General features: G+C 38.4%; 1 protein-coding gene across 19 annotated transcripts in view; it reads left to right on the forward strand.

The window, feature by feature from the left end:
- SOX6 (SRY-box transcription factor 6) overlaps positions 1–25,104 on the forward strand; it is a 380,365-nt gene that overhangs the window by 222,844 nt on the left and 132,417 nt on the right. For all 19 annotated transcript variants that reach the window (XM_068944941.1, XM_068944948.1, XM_068944953.1 and 16 more), the window contains 2 exons: positions 9,638–9,810; positions 13,400–13,468. In XM_068944941.1, coding sequence (XP_068801042.1) covers positions 9,638–9,810; positions 13,400–13,468 — 242 coding nt within the window. The remainder of the gene's footprint in view (positions 1–9,637; positions 9,811–13,399; positions 13,469–25,104) is intronic.

The following is a 25,104-nucleotide window of genomic DNA, read 5'->3' on the forward strand; positions in this document are numbered from 1 at the left end:
AATATGGGCACTGGTTTTCATACTGTTGTAAATAAAGAAAATTTCCACCCTAGTTTCTGGAGCTCCATGTCTGTATAAATAATGTGAAAAGTGAATTAGGCCCACTGAGTTAGTAGTTCCATTGTAAGGAAGAAGTTACAAGCACTGTGAACATCACTGTTGCTGAGGGACTTGATTTTTCTGATCTACAGTACTTGTGGTCCAGCTTTCAGAGCAAAAAACATTGGTTATCCCCATTTCCATATGAAACTTCCTCTGTTTTGCTGCGTGAGAGCTTGAAGCAGTAAAGGTCTATTGGGTTGGGCTTAGTTGTACAGCCCTTGCAAATGACAGAAGTTAAGGATTTAGGTTTTAAACCTTTTTAATGCCTCTTATCTCTCCTTGAAGAAGACATAACATTGCCCAGCAGTGTTTTTTGTGATTAATGAGTGTTCTCTGGAAGGAAAAGGTGAACCAACCTTGTGCCATTTCAACTTAAGATACTAAGTTCTACGATAAAACTGGCAAACATGATCTGGGTGGGGTGTTTGCACAGAGAAGATTCTGATCTGGAAGGTTTATTGCTCTGCGTGTTGTATGATGTTTCAGTATTTCTGCCATCCTTATTAACACAGTTTCTGGCATCTTGATGTGGCTTTTCTGCTGAAGAGGAAATGTTACACAGTCATGTGACTGGGTTTGTTTTTCAGTTTAGCAACTCTTCCCACTTCCAGTACCTCCTTTGTCCTATTTCCCATAGTCTTATGCTGGGATACACAGTGTTAGAAATGTACCTCAGACCGGTCCGAAATGGTGTCATGAACTGCACACTGAAGGAGAGATGTTGAGATTTTTGTTGTGGGATACCCTGATGGAATGCTTAAACTGGGTCAAATGTTGTGGAAACAGATTTTGGAATTCTTTTTTCTTTTTAATATATTTTATTTCCTTCTTTTACATGGCCCACAAATTACACCTCAGAATCTTTAGTGTTCCTATCCTCAGAGTACCCGCCAATCTAAGGAAGTACTGTCATCTCCATTTAAATGGGAGAAGCTGAAGCTGAAGGTCGGGAAATTTTTTTGGCTCTCTCACTCTTGAGTGAATATGAAGCATTGTTTAAGAGTTTAGTAGAGTCAATAATAATGTTAATGATGCAAAGTTTACTCTCTGTATAACACCGCCGTGTCCATTTTATTTTGGTTTCCTGTGCCTTGGACTACACTATTCTCAGTTAACAAAAATAAAACTACTAATTTTTCTTTTCTCTTTACATCATCTTTTAGTGTTAGTATCACTGTACAGATTACTCACAGCCTGTGGCCTCTGCCATACCATTATATTCTATTTCAACAGGAACAGGATATCTGTGAGTTTTCAGTTGGAATGTATGATATGTATTTCCCTGTTTCTATCCAGTATTACCACATTTTTTTCACACAGAGTCTTAACAGATCTTCTTGAGTATGTATGAACCATGTCTAAAACCACTGACATCACTAAAACATTTATAACCATATCTCTATTTGCTGCTGAAAAACCGTAGGAATAACTTGCTCAAAAATTTGTTCTCCTTTTTCTTGCACATGCACATGCATGAACTAACACTTGAAACAATCTGTGCTTCTGATCTGGTTTAGAATGTAAGGTGACAGGTTCTTCTGGAATTTGAGAGTCATTCTAAAAACCAGCCTTCTTCTGTCTCTCCCTCCCCGCCTGCCTGCCTTCCTCCCTTCCTTCCTTCCCTCTTTCCTTTCTTTCTTTCTTTAAATCTGTCTTTCTCTTTGTTTTCTTTCCTTTTCTTTCTTTCATTTGTTTATTCTTTTGTATTATATATATGGGATAGTACCCAAATAGCTAAACATTCGTTCAAGTCCTCCAAAGGTTATATCATATACAGTTCTTTTCATCTGTGTGAAAGAAAGAGTAAGAACTCCACTAGATTTCTTAAAATTCTTCTGTTTCCCTCAGAGCTGGTTTGGAGGAGAGGGACGTTGAAGCACTGACTAACATGATATTCTTTCTTACATTCCTGCACTTGATTCCATTTTAGGATTCAACTGCGGATTTACCGCATCCCCAAAAGTGGGACAATGTAGCATTGTGCTGCCCCACGAACAGACCAGGAACTACTTTTGCAATCCAGTCCTATACCTAGCTGAGATTACGTTCTTTCGCGGTTTTGGAGCTGTTTGGTAATAATTTATGAATGTTTTGTGATGACCTGGTCACTGCAGTATTTTCTCTTGAATGTATTGGTTTAGTTTGATTAGAAATATTGTATGAAACAATCAAGCAGGAAAACCTTTCAATATGAGATATTCGTCAGGAAACGCTTGAGAATTGCTAAGAAACAATGTCAGAACAGAAGGCGAGCAATTAAATGGGATCAAAAGAAATGTGAAAGGCCAAAGAAACATTGTCTCAGGACAATGAGGCTGTTTATTTGCAGGAGCAAGGCTGAGATACAACCATCCTAAAGCAGGTAAGCCTGCCGGGGTTGCTATCAGGAAATGCCAAATCTTTAGGAAAAATAGCCAACTGGATTACTATATACATTTCTGTGGATTTTTTGTTCTTAATGCAGAATAAACAAATCTGTGATTTAAGCAGTATGAAGAAGAAGGGATATATCCTTCAAATCCTTTTGAGAAGAATCCCTGAAGTGAAAAACAGCCAGCACGTTAGGTGGTCAAATAAGGTACACTGGAGCATGAACACTCAGAGCTGCAGTGGTGAAGAGGGAACCTGTGAGGGCGCTTAGCCCCAGGGGTGCACATTCAAGTCCTAGCTCTAGCCTAGCTCAATGTCAGGGAGAGACCTGGAGGGGCATTGGCTCTTCCGTATGTATACTTTTTTCCGTGGTTAGGAAGCATGGATGTGTGGGATGGCTGAAAGCCAGGGTGTGATCCAAACTAAATGGCAGTGGGTCCAGGACCCTGAAGTTTGCTGCATGACTTGCCTGCAGATGAGTTTACACCGAGCCAGAGAGATGGCTGAGGTAATGGGCGTGCAGCTAGCCCTATGGTCCCGATGTTGGCCCTACCCACTCCCTTACCTATACATAGGGAGTGGGCACGGGAAAATGAAGGGTCATAAGGTCCTTGCTGAAATCATATTATGTTCACTCTACTACCTGCAATTTTATTTATAGTCTAGAAAAGATAGTCTGGCCCATGATGAGTTGTAGGTTATATTGAAACTCCCCTATTCTGCAGATCACGTTGTTTTCTGATTATTGATATAAAAGAAATTGCTTAAGCAGCTGAGGTTTAGTGTATTTGAAACGAGAAAGAATCCTGCAGATCACTAGTTAAGCATTTTTATCCTTGTCATAAGCATAGTTAACTTAAGCCATTTTTTGGTTTTTTGAATCTTGACAAAGATTTTGCTCTACCAAAAGTTTTCGATGGTTACTAATATAAATGCCCATTATTGTCTATGTGCGTAGGATATTATTTTTTCTTGCTGAAAACTTAAAACACAGAACTATTCTGAGACATACAGGGAGAGGGAATCTCACACCTTCACTAGAGAAGCCATCCGCTGTGGTTTGCATGCTAGACATGTTTACTGGGCAGCCTTCTGCACTAGGATGCTACAAAGCACAATGGAAGCATTTATAAAACTTTTTATTGACTAAGGACCAGACAGTAGCATATGGGAACATCAACAATTGCTAACTTATCATGAAATAAAGAAATTCCAGTATTCTAGTGTTATAAAAAGAAGGAAAAAAAAAGTCATTCAGAACTTAGTCATATTGGTTCAGCTGTTGTAACCAAAGACTGATAAGATAATAGAGGTCTTTGTAGTTGTTTTCTACTGAAATGCTTTATCTTTATGATGCACTTGGGGCCATTTAGAGTGGAAAGCTTTTTAAGCTATTGGAGTTAGAACTCAAATTAGATGCTATTGCACTGGGAAGGGGGCTCCTTAGTCAGGCAGCCCTCACAAAGTGACTTTTATCTCCCAAGGCCTTCCATTAAATTGTTGCTTTCTTCTGTTTTCCCTGTTTATTTTTGTTGACTTTTGCTGCCCTATTTTGTGGCATTTAAAAGGTGACCCAATCAAAAAAGGGTAAATGCTAAATGCTGGACAGAGCCTGTGAAGTAGAGACATCACAGCCTATCTGATGTGTGCTGCAGCCTGCCGTGTGAGACAGAATGGTTTAACCAGGTTATCTCTGGGCAGCTAAGATCAAATACACTTTCTTTTATGTATAGCATTGTGTTTTTGCTTTCTTCTCAAACAACGTCCATAAAACAAAAAAAGAACTGACAGAAGGATTGATTCATAAGGGCTTTTTTTTTTTTTTTAAATGCTGAAATTGCTTAACTCGATTCAAAATCATTTTTGATTGTTGGTGGAATTGCTATCGTTGATATTGTGGAACTGCAGTTATGTGATTTAAAACCCCTCCTAGCTTCTGGCAAAGTCCACACTTCTTTCTTGCGTTTCTGTCTCTTGATTTCTTAAAATTCACACTATCTGTTTGTTCTGAAACACAACAAGAGTAATCATTTCTGGTGTATTGATTTGTATTTCCTGTAGATATACAGGACAAAAGTCAGTTCAGATGCAGTATGTAAACAAGGATGATATTTTTAATGCTTTACGCTAATCATAGAATTCAGGAGAACGGACAGTACTTTGCAGCTGTGTGGAGACTCGTGCAAAGACTTCCAAGCACTCCAGGAGCATTAACTAACTGGGCATAAAAACCTGTGATCAGTAGCATTTTACTTTGTGTACACATGGGGAAACTAAGGCAAGCATATTCAGGAACCCACAGCAATTCAGTGTCACAGCCAAGAATCCCACATCAGCAAGCTTCAAATCAGGCCTTTAAAGTTCATTTGTGACACTATTATTTTACCTTCCATTAACCTGATAGAATATGTGGTTTTAGCTTGCTTGCTTTTGCTGAGTGTCAAAGAGATTAGTTTAAATTACACTGTGTAGGTCAAGAAATCTATTGTTTGTTATTTCTGCTTATTTTTTCCGTTACAGAAGTTATTACTCTGTCTCTATATCATGACAACTTGCCACAAGGGCAAGTTCCAAATTTAACATTGAATAGCCTCTTATGTTGACATGCAGATACATCTGTATATAGACTGAATCTACAGTAAGAGGTAATAGAAGGAACAGAGATAATGGAAGTGTTGTAAGATGGTAAAGCAGAGATTTCTTTAGGAAGTATAGTTATATTCTGTATCTGTAGATACAGGATATTAGATTTTTAATCTTTTTTTGGAAATACTTAAATCTAGGCAGATAAAAGTGTAGGATGTGATTTTTGTGATTTTTTTAAAAATGCATTTTACTGCAAGAAGTACGGTGATCTTGTGTACCAGAAATTGGGTGGTATTTTAATTGTGTGATGTTTTAAAAGATAGGTTTTTGCCATAAACAGAATTCTGCCTAAATGTAATCTTGGTTCACAAGTAGATTTTAGTTGATCTTTTCTCTCTTTCTGAGTAGATTTATAGCTATGTTTTATTTTCTCACTCCTGGTTAGATTGACCTGTGACCAGACTTTCTCAACAGTTCTCTTTGATGCATTGGTTCTGTTCAGTTTGACCATTTTACCTCAATTTGTGCTCAGATCAAGAGATAAAGGTAAAACAATAAACAGAAAATAAAAATGTTGGTACTATCAATCAAGATTATTTTCCAGTTTATGATTATAAGCACAGAGGCAAGAATACGTATCCTAAGCACTATCACAAATAACTATTTGTTCTGAACTTTTGATGAGAATAATCATTCCATTTTCATTTTTTGAAAGTCCTTAAACACTATTGACTTCCCACCAACACTCCAAATTTTAAATACTGCTGGTAAAGGGAGTCAATGGATCAAATTCAGAATATCTGAAGTCGTTGAAATAAAGGCCCCTAAGAAAAATGTGTCAATTTTAAAGGTCTTTCCTAACTAAAGACCATTTTGTGATAGAGCCAAAGGTTAATAAAATCAGTAGTGAATGTAGCAATTTTACAGATAAGCTATTCACAACAAGTGTAGTTACTTGAATAAAAAGCTAATTCAGTTCTAAAATGCCACATGCAGTAGCAGTGAATAGCTGCTTTTAGGTGCTTTCTGGAGGAGGATAAAATACAGAATCACAGCACTCTTCTTTTCCAGCATCCCTGGCTGCCTGTAAATTGCTGTGAATGGGACTGTAGGCTGACAGGCTCTATTAAGACAAACTGCCTTTCTCATCGGAGAGATAAAATAAATCAGGTGTTTAGTCAAATTAAAATACTTCAGATGGAGCAGGCCCTGGGGAGCACTGATCCACCTGACAAATCTGAGAGAAACTCAAGACAGATGTGTTTTGGGGATAAGGAAGACCCCATGGAAAAAAAATGCACTGCTGTCTTTGGAGTAAGAGAAAAAGATTAGAACAGGGAAAGAGAGCTGTGATATATAATATTTTATGGAAGCTGGCATATTTACTGTATATTTTTTACTAAGCTTTTTGTTTTATCTGTTTTTATGGCAAATACATTTTACAGATAGCTATATTTTTATTTTATTTATATGTATGTTTTAGTCAGCAGAAGAGTTTATTTACTGGTAATGATTTCAGGAATCTCACTGCTGGCTGCAGTAAGTGGATGCAAAACAGATGATGATGGCACACAGCTACTGATGACCTCTCTTGGCCCAGCCAGATCAGCTCAATCTGGTCTGCATTCTGAGCAAGTTGTCTTTTATTTGTATTTAAACTGTAAAATAATGGTTGGGATTTTCCATTCTAAAATTAAATTATACCTTCCCACACACTGTTCATGCAACATTCTACATCGTATGCTTTTTCTTGTCTTGAGCAGTGTTCATTTAGGTGTCTTGCAGCTTCATGGAGGTCTTATTATTTTCCAGGAGCCCAGTGTACATTTTGTGGTCATCAGTTCTAGCCTGTTGTTGGGTTACATGGCATAGAACAAATTAAAGAGTATAGTACTTTAAATGGGGTCATTCATTTTAGATGTGTTTCTCTTGGGTGGGGAAAAAAAAGCCCCAAAAAACACAATTACTGTAAGTTCCTGAAAAAGAACAGTTACTTATGCTTGCTACTAAATAGAATTCCAAAAAAGAAAAGGAAGTGACTTTAGGCATTTCCTGTAACTTTATTGAACAATTGTAACTAATCATAACAAAATAGTCAAATTTCATAACCTTAGAAGGCATCCTTTATGATAGCTTTGTATCTGTGTTATGAAGCAAATACAAAGTATACAGAATAATATGAAAACAGAGCAGGAGAGTGATATGTGCCTTGGGTATACAAAATGTTTTATGACTGCAAGCTCTGAGCCTGCATCACAACTCTGAAGCTCCTTGACAGATGCGAAAGTCTCAAGCTATGGTTTTCCAGGTGGCAATGAATGGCAAAAAGTATCATCTGAGGCAGCAAGTTGCTTCCCATTGGCATTCTAAAATAGGGGGAAAAATTGATATTTGCTAGGTTTGGGGGTGAGTCGATGGGCTTTTCTCTGCTACTACAATCTTGTATCTGTTAAAATAAATTTTGGTATACAATAACACAATAACATGCTCAAAAGCACCAAAATAACCTTTGATCCATGGTACAAAATTTTCAAAACTTAATCATGTTCAAATTTAAGAGGGCTAAGGTAAGTCTATGCTGAAGTCATAGAAAACTGAGCTGGTGTCAACAGCATAGAGTTGAGCACAGACTAATCCTGGCAAGGCAGAAGGAAGGCAGCCCCTTTCCCTGGCTTCCTGCATAGCTAAGCTTACCTTCGGACCTCCCCCCTCCTTTTTTTTTTAAACTGCTTTTTGCGGAGAACTCTGTTCTATTGTTTTAATTGCTTGTATCGCACTGAGGTTTTGCAGTAAAGTTAGTTTAAATAGTTGAGTGTCCTTCAGCTTTAACTTCATGCATCAAACATACTTTTTAGACCTAGGAATTTTCTAACCATTTCTAAAATTTCCACTAAGTCCTGGGAAGTGATTCCTGTTTCCTTGTCAGAGGCCTGTGTCACAATTATACCGAGTTAAGATTTGTCACTATGGGGTACTCAAACATCATTTTGTGCAGACTGTTTTAAAAGTAAGATAATTATAGAGTCTAAGAAATTAAATATTTTTAGTACTTTCATTATGTTGTAAAATGCAATTAAGAAATATTCAAAAGAACAGTTACATTTTGTTTCTGGAGGTTTGCTTTGTTCAGAGTGAATGACTTAAGCCATGCAGTGTCTCTTTCCATAGAAATTAAATGTAGACATAGAGGTTTTCTTGTATGCTACTTTTGCAAACGAACGCCTGTTTAACAATAACATCGGTCCCATCGTAGGATGGTGAAAGTAGTAGAGTATCTTGGGTTTGATGACCTGCTTGGCAGGATCCTGTTTTGTTTTCCTTCTCTTTATGAAACCTGTCAACCTTTTCTTCTCTTCCCTAGAAAATATCCATCTTACCCTGGGAAGCAAGTGGAGTCATAATTTTGGTGACAGTTTCTCCATTCCCTCCCAGGTCCTGTTCCTCACACATTTTCTTCCTCTTCAGAAAGTCCTGTGACTTCTTTATCACAGTCCTCTATTGCGAATGGAGGACAGAAAGGATGCTAATACCCTCTATCTTCTTATGTCACTTTTAATATCCTTGGGGCAGATAACTTGGCTAGGTCTTGATTTGGTCAGCTTCCTCTCTAGCTCTCAGTTCTTCTGTACAAGGTGCAGTTGGTTCATTTATCCCATGTCCAGTTGTAAACCTATTTCAGCTGCTCTTCCCATATTCCTGAACTGCTGCCTTACCCTAATGATTATGTTATAGTACCGTGGGTCTGCGACGCTCACATGGGGAAAAACACTGTGTGGTTCAAATACAGGAGCTGACATTGCTGCTTGTGACAGATTAATATGTTTGTACATAAGAAGGAATGTTTTGGATGGATTTGCAAAAGGACCCTGTACTCTTTACTTAGGAGACCCATGCAATTTACCCATAAACAGACTGTTAAGCATCATTAGCGCAAAGAATAAATGTACCGTAGTTTCATATTAATTAAGTACTCTCTATAGAGTAAACTTTGAAAGTTAAATGAAAATTTTTAAGCCATTTTCTCAGGTTAGCAATTTCTCTTAGGGACAAATATAGCTCATTTTTAATACCTATTCCATAACCAAAGATTACATACATTACTCAAATGACCCACCATATACATGGGCATTTTAGAGAAATGATCAATAAACTATTAAACTGCTTTTTTCACTGAACAGTGTCTTTTTTATATGTATTTTAACATTTTTACATATTTAAAAAACACAGTATATATAAAGTGAAAGAAAACTATGCTTAATAAACTGGGGACAGTAATACAGAATGTATTAATCACACTGGGCAGGTTTAGATGGAAAAGATGCAGGGTTTTGTACACAGTGCTTCATTAATTACTCCTGTCAGAAGAAAGAAATACTCTATATCAGTCTCTCTTCTGCTTCAATTTTTCTTACATATTCTACTGCTTAGAGCACAGGCAAAGCTATGTGCTAAAACCTTTTGGGATTTGTTAGAAAAATGTATATTCAAGCATGTTGGTGCTTCAGCCAGTTTTTTGTGAATATTGTTAGGTAACTATTGTCTATCTCATATTTACAGTACATCTTTCCTGCACATTTAGGTACACCAGAAAGCCTGGCAGAAAAAGAGCGACAGCTCTCTACCATGATCACCCAGCTGATCAGCTTACGGGAGCAGCTCCTGGCTGCCCACGATGAGCAGAAAAAGCTGGCAGCTTCACAAATTGAAAAACAACGGCAGCAAATGGACCTTGCTCGCCAACAGCAAGAACAGGTGAGGCTCCAAGAAAGAAACCTGGGAAAATGTTTCATGCAGAATGCTCATCATGAGCATTGTTTTGCTTGGTGTTTCCTTTCATCTTTTTTGTTAAAAGAGCTTACATATCTTCAGAAATTGCTTTTTTTACCATACAGAGAAAAATATTATAGGACCCTGAGAGAAAAGTGGGTGTGAAAATTCAAATAATTTCTTTCCTGCAATGATTGCATTTGATAGATTTCACAGTTCCTGCTGCTTGCACTGAGATGCAATTTCAGGAGTTACCGATAAGCCAGAGTATAAGCATTATTTAACTCTTCCTCTTTTTGACAAGAAAATAATTGAATAAAAAACCTTAAAAAACTCCCAAACCTTCAAGTATGTTACCCCCGCCCCAAACAACCACACTTTATTTTAAAAGACCAGTTGTCCAAAGAGCTGTTCTCTTCTCTTTGTACAAAAGTGTGACAGCAGTGATCCCATACACTAGTCTCCTAGGCATTAGATCAGACAGATCCAAATTAATGTGTGGTTTTTAGGAATCTGACATTATTACTAGAATTATCTTTTCAGTTAAATGTATTTTATAGGATATATACAGCAATATATGCTCTGTTGATTTTAATGAGTTGTGACGTCTGGTATTTTATGTGCTTGAGTATTTGCCCACATGTAGGAAATATGGACTCATCCCCTAATGGAAAATAACATAAAGGAACACTGTAAAAAATCAGAAGTTAGAATGTCATTTAGCCATCCAGAGATGACACAGTAATTAACTATTGACACTTGTGAATAAGCTAGCACAAATTAATCTTGACACATTTGCAGACGAGTGATATCTTACAGTGAACACTTTGTAATTATATTTCAAAATGAAAATTAAATGACACTTAAAACTAGGTTGTCATGCTCAATGAAGCGAGCATGTAGCTCAACCGATAGGCAAATAAAATTCAGAATTTGAGCCACATGGTGCTTGTGTAGCCTACTTTACTTTGTCAAGCCTATACATCTAGACTATGCTATGGTAATTGTATTGCAGCGTATTGGATATATCTTCTAACACAGTACTGTTCGATCTATGAGGAACCATTGACACTAGAAGTCTAGTGGTATATTTTCTGGTTTTCATCAGGAAATGAATATTCAAATGTTATTACGTTGTACAAATGGTTACAAAAACTGTTGACCAGCAATCCAAACTTGAGCAGATCAGCGCCTTTATACGCACAAAGGAAACAAAGAGCTCACTGTGACTTACTAGGCAAAGCAGCCGCCAGGTTGCCAGCAGCTCCAGAAAACTCTCAAATCAGGATGCTCTATATCTGTGAAAAAACATACAGCTGCCAGAAAGAATGACCATGACACGGTTCCATTTGGTGTCTGGTTTCAAAGTGTAATTACAAGTAATTCCTTTCTGAAGCTGAGTATCACAATTATTTTTCAATTACCTTCTCTGAGATATAAGCAGCAGGGGCACCGTGGACAGAAACCTGACAGAACTTATCTTTAGTGACGAGCACTACAGTCCGAGGATGGAATAGCACACTCGGTACGTTACTAATTAGAAAGGGTACTCAAGCGCTCATACAGGTGTTTCTGTAGCAGTTGCTTTTCGAAGCATAGGTGCTGCTGCTGACCATAGTTCTGACAATAACTACTAGAAGCTCCGAGAACCCAGGAGCAGCCCCTGTATTACCTAGTCACACAGGCAGCCCTGCTGGAGCTAGCTTTCTCATTAGCAGGCTAGGGCCTGATTCGTCAGTCCTCATTCACCATGCTGTAACTCATTTTACTGGGAGCTTTGTCCAGAAATATTTGAACACCAGGCTTACAAAGGGTGTTTGATCCCTACTATGGGCATCAGTGCAGCAGGCTTTGATAGTGGCTTGATTCCTTTTATGAGCAGCACTTTGCCCTGATCCCAGCCCCAGTAACACATGGATGTCAGTTTGTTTCTTTGAGGCCATATATAAGGCTTAAAATATGTACAGATTTTGTGTTGGTCCCCCATACAGAAGTGAATTTTAATTGTTGCCATGGAAAAAAAAAGACCCAGAACTATTTCCAGGCAACAAAGTGTGAGAGATTAAGGAAATAACAAACTTGATCTCTATGTGTGCACGATTACAAGCTGCTAATATGTACCTGCAGGTTCCTTGTGAGGAGCTTTATCTTGACAGTTTGTGCTAAGGCTATGTGATTGTTTATTTCCAAATAACCTTGCTACATTTACTGAAATTTCTTTATCAAAAAACTGTATTACTTAGCTTTCTCAAAATTAAAATATATGCACTTAATATATTATTATTAAACTATATATTTCATCAGAGATGGAGAGAGCATGCTAGGAAGAGAAAAGGGAAGGAGACAAGGAGGGTTATTGCCAGAACTGAAACAGGGGACTCAAGTGACCAGGCTACCTTTGTCACCAACTTCATGCTGTTTTATGTGATTTCTCTGCTCTTGATAAATATTTATAGGAGGGGAAATTATACTTGAGAAACGAAGGTAGCAAAACTGCTGAGCTGGAGTTTCTAGGAAACACAAATCTAATCCTTGTTTCAGTCTGCTGAGCAGTCACCCTTTGAAAGCGGGAGTCCAGTTGTTCGGCCGGCTCCCACAGCTCCTTCCTGGTTATGGCAGTCAGTGTTACTGCGAGCACCGAGCCGCTCTGTGGCCTGATGGAAGGAGCCTTTTCCCCTCTGCTCCCAAGTGCTGCTTCTGGAGGCCGTGCAGGAGTGGAGGAGCCTGGCAGGAGCTTCTCTCGTGTTAGTCTCTCTGTTCTCTCTGCCCTGCACCTTCACTTCCTTCCACGCATGTTAGAGGGGAGATATATTACACCTTTACCTTTTCAGATTCCTTACTGAATCGACAAAGCGAGGGTAAGAATGTCTATGTATTTGACAGGGTTATATTGAGGATGAGTTACTGAGCATCAGGTGCTGCTGTCTTTGACACAGAATAAGACTCCACTGCCTTGAGTAGTTCCAAGGAAGATGTTGAGACTTGCGGGAGAAGTAATGTACTGCTCATTGAAAATGAAGTTAGAGAAGTTTGCCCTAAGAGCTTGTGCTGAATAGTGAAACATCTATAAATACTAGCTAAGGCTTCAGATCGGCAAAGCAGGAAAATGTGTGTTTAACCTTAAGCACCTGAGTAATCCCATCCCCATTCAGCAAAGCACTTAATTTTAAGCATGTGTTTCATTCCCATTGTAGCTAACAGTAATGCATCATAGTCAAAGTTCACCACAAGCTTAAATGCTCTGTTGAATAGTGATGAGATTATTCACATGCACACAGCTAAGCCCATGTTTCTGTGCTTTGCTGAGTTGAGGCCTAAGTGCTTAAAATACATATATTTCTTACTGGATAGCTACGTTTGCATGTTGCATTTTTTTACATCGTATTTGCAATGTTGTTTTCATTTGCTCTATCATATTTTACGTCATGCGTACAGGTACCTCTAAAATAATATTAAAAAAAAAAATGATGCTCAATAAACATATAATAAAAATAGCTAATAAGAAGTTTTCAGTCAATAATATTGAGGTTTCAATATTACTGTTTTAATTTAATGGAAATTTTATTTCTAATAGATTGCAAGACAACAGCAGCAACTTCTGCAACAGCAGCACAAAATCAATCTACTGCAGCAGCAAATTCAGGTCAGTGTGTTTTATTGCTCTCTTCTGATTATACTTAAATTCCATTTGTGGAGGGAGAAGGATCTAAAATAAAGCTGCCACGTGCTTTACTAATAAGCCTCAGTAAAGATGCTCTTTATGGAGGGTCTTTGTGCCTTTGAAAATTATTGTCGAACATCTTTTTGGTGGAAATAGCTTGTATTTAATAAGGAGAGTTTTCTTCTGAAAGTTATGAGTTATCTCTTAAGTCTTACCATTTAACTCTGAAATCTGCAATCAATTTTGAGTTACATTCTAATGAAGTAAAAGCAGAGTTTCAATTATTGTTTATAGATTTCCTTATTCTGCAAAGCCAAAATTGGCATTAGAAAGAAAAGCTTATTATGCAAAACACAGGGAATGTGTTTTCAATTTCATTAACTGAAGCAAACAGCTAGAAAATACGACAATAGACATTGAAACAGTTCTAAGTCCTGGTCACCAGTCTGCTGATGCTCAGTGCCGTACAGGTGTATGTATGCCATGTACCTTTTGAGTAATTATACCTTCACAGATTTGGGAGCATTCTGGAGGCATTCGATTTTCTGTACTTCTGCTCAGAGCCTGCTTTAATTTTGTGCAAATAGACTGTTTCTCAAGTATATAGGCAGGTGGAGAGTGATGTGAGTACAGGCATTGTTGACACATGACTGTATTACCTTTTTTGCTTCCCATTTTGCTTGAAAGCATTTCCATGCGCCTGTTCTTTGATTTAAATATTTCATTCTGGTCTGACAGCTGATTGTGCTGCCAGTCATTTCTTATACGTTTGAACTATTTGTTTTTTCCCCCAAGCAGCTGGTTGCCATGTTGTTATCTGCCCAAAGTGAAGCCTTTCCTTTCCTCATACCAAACCCAATGTGCTTGTAAATACTTTTGCAAATTTAATAATGCAGTTTCACTTGGACTTTAATGGATTTAATTAACATTTATAAATATGCTGATACCTGGGCTGAGAGACACGATTGAATTTAAAGCAGCATCATTGTCATCACCTATTGGAAGACTTTGAAAAGAAGCAGCATGTTTGTGTTGGGGTACATAAGGGAGGGAAGATATGAAGCAGTAGTGAAAGTGAAAAATACATCACCTTCTCCTCTAGGCAGTATTTGCAAATCTGGCTTCCAAAAACAATGAATCATTTTACTGCATATAAAAAAGTCTTCCTTTGACATAAGAGCAAAAAAGGACATGTAGCTGGATCTATTAAACAAAAAGAGAGTTATTTGCATGAGCAATGTTTTTAATTTTTTAAAATTCCTTTAAAAATTAGGACACACAAAAAGAGGACCAGGTCATTTTTTGTATCCGTTTGGAGAGTGCAGTTATGTTTTACTGGGAAGCATCCTGCTCTGTAGTAAGGAATGTAAAGGCACTTCCCGTTTCAGTTTGCCTTTTCTGGGGGGAGTGCCTAGAAGTCATCTAAGTCTTATTATTTTCTCTTATACATCCCCAACTGGTACCAAGAGCATTGTGAGCCAAGTGCCAATCAGAAAGATGCCATAGGAGCCCTAAGGTGTTCGAAATCACCAAAAGTTTAAAATGGCATAAATAACAAATTTTAAGGGAATTTTTTGGATCATATTTTATAGCACTGCACATAATCTTTTTCAGGGTTAATGGTTTATATTATCGTGTCATAATTTCAGAAACTTTATTTTTACAATTGCTGGCTTTGATAAACTACAAGAGCCAAAAGGGGACAGAAAGGCAAAAATGTCGAGTTCTTTTTTGTGCTGTTATTATCCTTCTTATTGTAAGGAGAGATTTAGGCTTCAAAGAGATTTCTCTAAGGAGAAAGTGCACACAATGCTCTCAGCTTATGACTCCATGAAATGAACGTTACGTGAATACCAGTTGCTGCCCTCTTTATGGCAATTAGAAATCCACTAATTTCCAGGAGATTCACCATAACATCTTCTTTACAGTATGTCAGTTTGAGGCAACGTGAAGAAACGGTGACTCGTATGACACTCGTTACTTCCTAGGAGCTTTACTGGTGTTCCTAGGCTCATCTTTTCTTTCATGGGGATAAACTGCTATGCTGATTGCCTTCCAATTGTTAAGGGCCAGGTCCAAAGTTGTGCTGGAGCAATAAAAGAGTAACAGTCTCTCTTTCTTGAAGGATTTTGCTGTAACTCAAACATATTGCCTCAAAGGAAGGACTTTTTAAAAAAAAAAAAAAAAGGGGGGGGGGGGGGAAGGTTTCTGTTGCCTTTCTGTTAATAATACCCAATTGTACTCCAGTGAGAATGGTAAAGATTTACCCTTCCACTGATTCCAGGGAAATGCTGTCTTAGAGTAGTCTGCAGATTCATTTTCTTATTCATTCCCAAGTTTCTTCTGGCATAATGCTGAACCCTTCACAAGCTTTCTTTTGCATCCTTTCCTAGATGTATATTCAAACAAGTGTTTTAAATGGTTCTGTTCATGTGAGCTAAACTGTTTCTCAGTGACCCTTCCCTAAATGCCTTTGTTTTAAAATCTTTGCCAATATAAGCCACTCTTACTCCATAGTTCCTTAGTAGTTTGGGCGCCTGACTTATATTATATATATAAATATATATATTTACATGGAACAAGTTTTACTCATGTGTCAAGTGACTCTAATGAGTGAATTTCAGCATGTTTTCTATCCCAGCTTGTGGGCCAGACTGCTAGTGGGCTTCTCCTCATTTTTAGGAACCTCCTGGGTGCTACTATGCAGCATTAGGACTGTTGGGCCGTTGCCTTATCAAACACGTATTGATCTTACAAGTTGCTTACTGAGAAAAGTTTGTTAGGATTATAGAGTGTTTTTTTCCAAGGCTAAACAGCAGCTTACATAGTCCACTGACTCATGAGCCAAGTGGTCCTTCTTTGTGTATTTGTTCTGACTAATTTTGTGGCAAGTTCATTAGCCAGGGCTTGCTTGTGATAGAAGTTAGTTGCTAGGTCTCCTCAGCAGTTTATAGTGGGTTTGCTGCTGTTGAATTGGTTGCAAGTGTTGCCATTTGTCAGGACCTGTAGCTTCCTGAGGGCTGTAGGTGAAATGCAGGCAGCTGAGCAATGCGACCCTGCACTGGTTCTCCCAGGCGCCCTCCCAGGGTCCTCAGAGGAAACCCTGGCACGGACCCTGAAGTAGTTGCCATGAAGCCACACTAGTAACTTGAGGTGGAATTCATCAGATCAAAAGGCGGTATCTACAGTATAGACTCCGCGGCTCAATTAATTATCCATGTTGTTTTTATAGTGAAAGAGAGAAGCAGAGTGTGAGTAGTTTTAGGATGCAATTCATCTTATCCTAAAGTAGACATTTAAAATATGTCAGGTGAATTGTTGCCTAAAATGGCTGTTTCTCTCCATTAACTATAAAGGATGTGGATGCCTATAGTGTAGAGATCTGAAGTGAGATGAGGTGAATCACACTGTCTGTGGCTTGAGGGGAAAAAACCGTTTTCTAATAAACCTTTATATTCCCACTTTAGTTCTTTGGGCATGGTGGAATTCTAAGCTGTGCCCCCGCTGGTATACTTGATTTTATCCAGAAAGTGTGTTAGTTTAAAAATTCTCTTGTGCAGCCCTTTTCAGGAAACCGTGATTACTTACGTGGGATGGCATGGATTGTTGTCTATACCTTTGTATGCAGGGAAAAACAATAGTACTCTTCCCTGTCGCCCCCCCCCCCCCCTTTTGAAAAGATGATAAAGCGTGAGCAGCACAGGTGCCAGTTCCATCTGGACATGGGCCTATTCATGGCACAGCTACTCGAAATGAGTACAGTTATGTTCTCTGGTATTCCAGAGTAGGGCATTGCTGATGCAATGTTACCATCACATGAGACGCCCTTTGTACCTCTCTGATCTTCCGAGGTACAGTGTTAATGTTTAAGCAGTGATTTTCATGAGTAAGTGCATCCAGTTTGGCTATCGCTCTGAACAACTACAAGTGACGTTAGATGAGGCTTACAAGGTTTCTGTCCGCGATATATAAAAGTGGAAATAATCTACTATTAAACCACACATCTTTCCCTGGGTACCCACTGGGTTCATTTACATTATTTAGTATTTATTACTTACATTATGATTTATACTGTTTATATGTTTATACTATTTACCATTTTAAACACCTTATTTCATTTAGTTTCGTTAAAGTTCGTTTCCTGGAGCACCTTACTCCAGACTTGTTATGCATCTGAATCTTTGCCAGCAGTCCATCAGCAAACATAGCAGGTGAAAACAACATAGGTATTTGAAGAGTACTGAGATCATAACGTTCTTCATAGTTGTCTCATGTTTTCTAAGTGAAGATAACGTTGCTTTCAGGGTGCGGGGAAAGCAGTTTTGTCTATTGGCTAAAGGGAGAGGGACTTTGGAGTTATTCTCAGTTCTGTCTCTGATTAACTATCTGAAATTTGGCAAATCATTTCCTATTCCTCAATCCAAACAAAATGTTTTGAGAACCTGAAATGAAAAATTTCAGTGTATTATTACTTTTCAGCTCAAATGTTCGTATTCCTCTTAGGGAAGAGGATAAACATTCATTCTGCAAGGTATGCAGACAAAGTATTCCTTTAAGTGGAGATAAAGTTGAAAAAACACCGTAGGGCAAGTAAGGACTATCAGATCAGGCTCCAGGTTGATTCAGATTTGTTAAGGAACTTTCATTTTTTATTTGAAATGTATTCTTAAACTAGTAGGGACAAAATGAGGCTACTCCAAGGACATCTCAGTCTGTGCTGTGATAAGGAAACCCTACGAATAAGAGGAAAAAGCTGTTTAACGTCAGAATTTGGTGGTGCATCATAAAGAGAAGACTAAAACAAAAGAATGGGGGGCTTGCGTATGTCTAATGGTTCAAACCTTGCAAAGCACCTGAGGCCCTGAAATCCCTGCGTTCAGTGCCTTCTTGGCAGAAGTCTCACAGTGAGGCCAGCCGAATGCTCGAGACCTGCCGTGTTCTGCTGTGGAAGGTGGTAGGAGCCCACTGAAATCTGGTGCGTTTCCTCCAGGATTTCTCTACATGTGGAGAGGCTTAAAGGATGAAAGTCCTGTAGCTCTGCTTCTCTGGTAGGTAGGCTTCGTTAGGGCAAAACCTAAATTGTGGCTGAAATTTTTGAAAGAGATACTGGTTGTTGAGCTTTTCTGAAGAACCTTGTGATGATTATCACAGTGAAAGCTAGTCCGAACTGCTTTCATCCATTTCCCTTCACCTTATTCCCTTATTCTGTACTATGGTAAATGCCACTGCAGAGCATTTCCCTTTCTCTTTGAATCAGGTATAGTTTCCATTGCATAGAAAAATTAGCTTGCTCTGCTCTGCTCTGCTTGCAAGTATTCTGTTTTAATTCAGCCACTAGAGCTTAAAAGTGGTTTTTTTCTAATTTTAATGTACACATTCATGCCGCATAGGTTACTGTCAACGTTCTTGCATTGTCTAGTTCAGTCAAAATGCGTGCGCGTGATTACTGTGTGATAGTAAACAAACAAAAGAGTAGTAACCTAAAAACGACAATTATTTAAACTGTTCTTGAATGTGAATTGTTTGAGTCATACTTAAAACTTAAGAGGCTGAACCAATGAGTCTCTCTTCTTATCCGTGATTAACTACTAACAATTCAGGTACCTGGTGAGCTGAATAAGGACTATCTCTTTATGTGAAGTACGTGTCTAAAGATCAGGAATAATTACATTCCACATTAGCCTTCATGGCCTCCCTGACCTGGTTAATTAATTTTTTGCTAGGATAATAATAGTAGAAATAGATTTAAAGATATGCTTCATCATTAAGTATGTAACTGACCTCCAATTTTAAGAGCTGAACCTTTCATTTATTGCCTTTGGGAGACAGGTTAAACCTCCTAGCAGTGAGCTTGCTGAAAATGCACAAGCTGGAATCCAGTTATCGTCAGTCCAGCTCGCTGTCTTCGGGTGTTTCTTGTTGTAAACTGTATTTAGCATTGACAGGCAAAAAGCAATTGCAGTGCTACTGTTCTGGCACTAGGGAATATTCTCTCCCGCACACCTTCTTCTTGTTCTTCTTGTTCTTCTTCTTCTTTTTTTTTTTTTTGTTATTGATCTTATTGATCATGAAACTGATCCCCTTCCAGCAAGCTCTGAACAGGACCAAATAAAGCCATTGAAAGCAATTTGATACATCTATTGGCAGGATGTACGCAGATCAGCTACTCCCTTGAAAGAAAATGAGGGTTATAAACAAAGCTTAGAAGTCTAGGAATAGCCCCCAGCTTCAGCAAACCCTTAAAATATTTTGTAATTGTATCTTCAATCATGAATTAGCCAGGAAAAACAGACCTTTTTTGCCTTTATATTTCACTGCTGTATGCTGTTTTTAATTGCCCACAGGCACACTGTTGTGATCTTCTTTGGAAGTTTAAAACCAGGATAAAAATGCTAATGTAATTATTTCTTTTATCTAATCTAATTAACTTGTAAAAGTAATGATAGATGCACTGTAGCCTGCTTCAAACATTTTAATAATGATATTTCTGGATTAAAGAATAGGTAAAACTACTAGTAATTTTTAAACAGTCAAGATTATGGCAGTCGAAAATGGAAAGTGTTGTCGTGGCTTAATAAACTATAGCTGTAGCTTATTAATTTACAGTAGAGAAGAGACATTTCCCTTAAATTTCAGGTTGCTCATGAATTGTTTCCGCAGTCATGGGTTTTTTTTGTTGTTGTTTTTGGCTTTGTTTTGTTTTTACAGTTCAGTATTAAAAAATCTATGACAAGCTTCCTTCTGCAGGGCGGTTGTCCACTTAGAAGAGACAATTGCCATTATGTGCCTATAACTTGTAGCTGGCTGCTGAATCATTGATCCGAATTCACAGGGCTCTGCCATCGGTGTGGCATCACGGCTTCTGTCCAGCTCATAACTTGGTTAGTGAAAATAGAAACTGGTCCAATGGAAGAAAGACAAATACACTAAACATCAAAGTAAAATGTTTCATATTTTATTTATTATTACACAGTGGCTTATTAATGAGTTCTAAAGTCTTATTTGATAATTACGCAAGCAAAAGCTGTATTGCTAGCAAGCTTTTTCCACCAAAAGCCGTCTTGCAGCTGACTAGCTTGGAATTTTCTCTGCTGGCAGTGCGGGAGGAGTAGCGATGTGAGATCCTTGCCTTTTCCCAGCCACCCAAGGAGCGGGAACCATGGCTATTTCACACTCCTTTCTCCACCTAAAAGCCTGGAACGAAACTCCTTGCAGCCACGGGCCCACTTCTTGCTGCAGGGACGGTGCTGGTAGACCCATGCTTTTATGGATACCCCAGCTGTGCTCCTTGTCCTTTATTCAGCCTCTTCCTTACTGAACATGCTTTTTAATGGCAACGTGGTGGTGGTCGGAGGAAGACAACGTGCTGTGCTAAGCGCTCACCCCTTTGGCATTGTCGCCTAGGATTCAGTTCTTGCACCTCTGTCCCCCTTTCATGAGGATGCTATTTGCTCTGCCTCTGAGGCCCTCAGCCCCATGACACGAGATGCATCCTGGCAAAGCAGAAAATAGTTCTGGATTTGACTCGAACATAATCTGTAAAACTGTATGCAGTCAGAGAGACAAGGTTATTTTTATTTTTAGTATGACCTTTTAGGAGTTAAAATAGCTGCCTTACAGTTTTCTAGTTCACTATACGTTTTATTTTTCTTTTAAATAGTTTTATTTCGCCTACCCAAGTCTAAACAAATTGTATATAATGCAAAAATTAAGCCTTGTGTATCTCTTTCATATGACTTCTCTAATTATAGAGCAGTAAATGGTAGAATAGCATATGTTAGCAACATGAGCAGCAGTCTATGAAACGAGCTACAAGTTAATAAAATGATCTTGTGGTGGTGTTGGCCAAATGTTAGCACACATGTTTTGGAAAGTGATATTTCAACAGTCTTGAAGAACAGGACTTTGGCACACGGGTGCCGAACATGAGCTGAAGTGTGGAAATTAGTTAAACCAAAGTAAATGTCATTGTTCCTCAGGCTCATGTTGGTGCAGAAAATGATAGTAGCTACCTTCCCACTTTCCTTCTCCCACATCTGTTTTAGAATTGGAAATGAAGGCACAGGCATCCATACTCCCCGGTTCAAGTGCTGCTGCTTCTTTCATGCTAGGAGTGTTGTATTGCAACCTTGCCAATGGCTTAGAGGCCTCTTCTCAGCTGTGTCTCCGTCAAAGACAGATGCTAACATCTCATTGATTCTTTTGAGCCCAGAGTTTCATTCTACAGCCTTTGCTTACATAAGGGCCTCAGATTTGAGCCTTATTAGTTCAGGGGCAGATTATAACATGCTTCTGAACAACAGTGAAGGATCAAGTGACTATTTGCTACCCACCTTTACTGCTGCTCAGGAGTCAATCTGCACTGGTGGGCTGCTCAGCCCAGCCAAGCTGTATGCCAGCGCAGGAGTGCCAGGCTATGGGAGCCTCTGTGCTAGCTCATTCCTGCACCCTTGAGTGGCTCCCAAAGACTTTCGTGGAGATTATGCCCTGCTGAACCCGTCTGGTGCTAATCCTCTGGTAGTGGAGGTCTGCATGAACCCCTGTGTGAGGCTGCGCTGTCAAAGCTGCAGGCTAACCCATTCAGGTCAAAATCAAGCTACATAATGGGAAGTATTTGCTCCCACACAGAAAACCAGTTTCCTTCCTAAGCAGCCTGTGCACGAACTAAAATGGGTAACTGGGAGCAGAAGTTCAGCCAACTGGCATCTTTCCAACAGGGCCAATCCTGTGAAGTCTCATTTGCTTGAGTAATACTCACATAGCCAGTGTTTGATAACTTGTATATCTAAGTGTTACTCACATAAGTAGGCTTTGTGGGACTAGGGAGCTCATACGAAGAATGAAATAGGACTTAGAATATTAGTATTGTGGTTGGGACATCAAAGATGTAAGTGAAGCAGGATTTTTAGGGGAGATCATTTGTTTTATCAGACAAATAGATGTAGTGGGAGAAAAGAGGCAACCTTTTGGGCACGCCAGCTCTTTTTCAGGTCTTACATCAGCATTACATTGAAACATATCCCAGGACTGACACAGAAACTGCCTAAGATGTTAGCCTTTCATTTTTAATTAGTTACTTTTTCAGTGATGATTCTTGTGATTGACAACCATGTGATGGCCAAGAGGGAAAAACAGTCAGGATTTGCATTACATTTTTTTACTACTTGACACACTCATCAGGAGATGGTGAATAAAGAAAATAGTTCATAAAAGTTGGTTTTGAAATGACTTGATTTATGGAGATATTCAGGTATACAGGCGAGCCTGGAATGTGATGATATCAGTGGTCAAAATTTCTGTCTGCAGAAGCAAGTATTTGGAGGAAAATGATGAAGTGCAGCCCCACATAAAAAGGCCAAAAGCATTTAGAAAATAAATTGTAAAGTACTTTTTGAAATCTCACAGTAAAATCTTAAATTTACCAGATGGTCTAAACTCTGACCTAAGGGATCAAAGTGATTTTTAGTTGTTATAATTATCAGTGTATAAAAAGTCTGTTACAAGACATGATAAATTTGTGTTCAGTGTTTGAAGTAATTGTGGGGATGATCAAGAATACAAGTGTATTGTCGAATCAGTTTTGGCATGAAAACATACATTAAATATATTTAATGTCATGACAGCAAGGAAGAAGTAAGCGCATTGCTCACTGAATGCATTTGGGAATTATGGATTTCCTTGAAGAAAGAGGTAGTATCTACAAACAAATAAATGAGCAAACCAGATGCAGTTTAACTTTTGGTAAACATTCGATGGAACGTACAAAAAAAGTGAACCTAAAGGAAACAAAGGTTTCTGATATTCCTTGTGTTTTATGCAACCAGTTAATCCAGACACTAGCAAAAAGGTCAAAGCAGAGCCCTCAAGGAAAGCTGAAAACAACCTGGGCCTGGAGGTTATCTGCCTTATTTTAAAGTGGTTGTTAAAGTAAAGAAAAACTGGTTTATGATTGCAGTTTACACCGTATTTCCTTTTGTGTGTTATGGTAGAACCTCCCCCAGGTAATTAGATAATGTAGTGGGTTATGTTGTATGCAAGACTTCGACTTGTTTGAAAGAACTAGTCTTTTATATAAATCTTATATATATCATCTTTAGCAAGTCAGGCATTTGCACAGCTTGGGTGAATTATGTCTATATTGAGAATCTAAGAAGTTACACAGTGTGCATTCCATACTTGAGGGATGGGAAATAAAAATTGATATACTGTGCGACACATGATATAACACAGTGAAATATCTTTTAAATTCCAGAGGGATGCACTGACATCACCACACTTAATTCATATACAGTAACTCCCACAAAATGTTATTAATTTTAAATTGAAGTTTGTAATCATTCAATAAAAAGAAAATAAATGATGTAAACAGTATACAATGGTGCATTATGAATGCTGAATTCCTCTTATTCACCCACCCAAAATGACAGTATATTAAGAAAACATTGAAGTTGTAACACCAAGTAATAAAAGCAAAGAAATTCACAGTTGATGGTGAAGTGTGAAATCCATCTTGAGACACATCACCGCCCCACAGCTTGTAAGGGTACCCCTGAGTTAGGGAACTTTATTTTAAAGTAATATATTAGTCATTTTTATTCTGTGAACTAGAAATTAGCCAGGCGGAGGAACATGTAGTTGCTTTAAAATATAGATCAGGTGGACAAATGAGTAGTGTGAAGACTAATATACGACAGCTTTAAATGGGTGTTTGCTACGGGCAACAAAATAAAGCTGATAGTGCAATGTATTCCTAATAGCCTAAACACAGACTGGGATTCCTTATTTGACAAAGCAATTTATAAATATAAATTAAAAATTTAGAAAAAAACCTTTTTCAGAGAAGGGTGTCTGGCACTTGGTTTTGCTACATGAAAAAGTGATTTTTATTGAAGATCTCTGCTATCACTTTTCTAGCTTTGCCTATTACATCTCACTGAATTTCATCGGTAATATATTTTCAGAATACTCATCTCTATTAGTAGAGTATCTGAGTGTCTCACAAGCTTAAGTGCATTATCCTCACAAAACTCTTTTGAGGTAGTATAAAAAGCATATAGATGTTTAAGGGCATCTAATTTTAGATATCTAATTTGGGTGATTGAATTGGGAGTTTTGGCTCCATATATAATGCAGTCCAGGTGCTCTGAATTACCCTCTGTTGATTAGATAGGGAATCTCGGCTCCTAATTTAGGCACCTGAGTTAAGTCTCCTAAGTGACTTGTTTCATATCTTATATGAAATTAGTGAACTCTGAAATCTGTGGTCTCAGAGTCTATAGGGTGGTTCTCTAACTTCATGGTCTTCCTTTCCATCATGATTTTTTGTCAAAGTCATCACTTGGCTTCATTTACTCTGATGGAGTTTTTAGCCGGAGTGAATCCACCATCTTCAAACTTTATTTCCTCAGCTATAACTTCACTTCAGCCAGCTAGAGAAATATTTGTCTGTTCCTTTCTCGCTTGCCTGAAACAAAAACCATTTCAGCTCGCTTGAGCTTTTCACGTGGTCGTGGGGCTGACCAGAAGGATAGATGTCATCGTATGGAAAGAGGCAAGGAGGGAGGCTGCACTCCCTGAAGAATCCCGTAGTTTCCCATATCCAAGTATTTTCCTCACAG

This window comes from Struthio camelus, chromosome 5 (assembly GCF_040807025.1).
Source record: "Struthio camelus isolate bStrCam1 chromosome 5, bStrCam1.hap1, whole genome shotgun sequence".
Classification (NCBI taxonomy): Eukaryota; Metazoa; Chordata; class Aves; order Struthioniformes; family Struthionidae; genus Struthio; species Struthio camelus.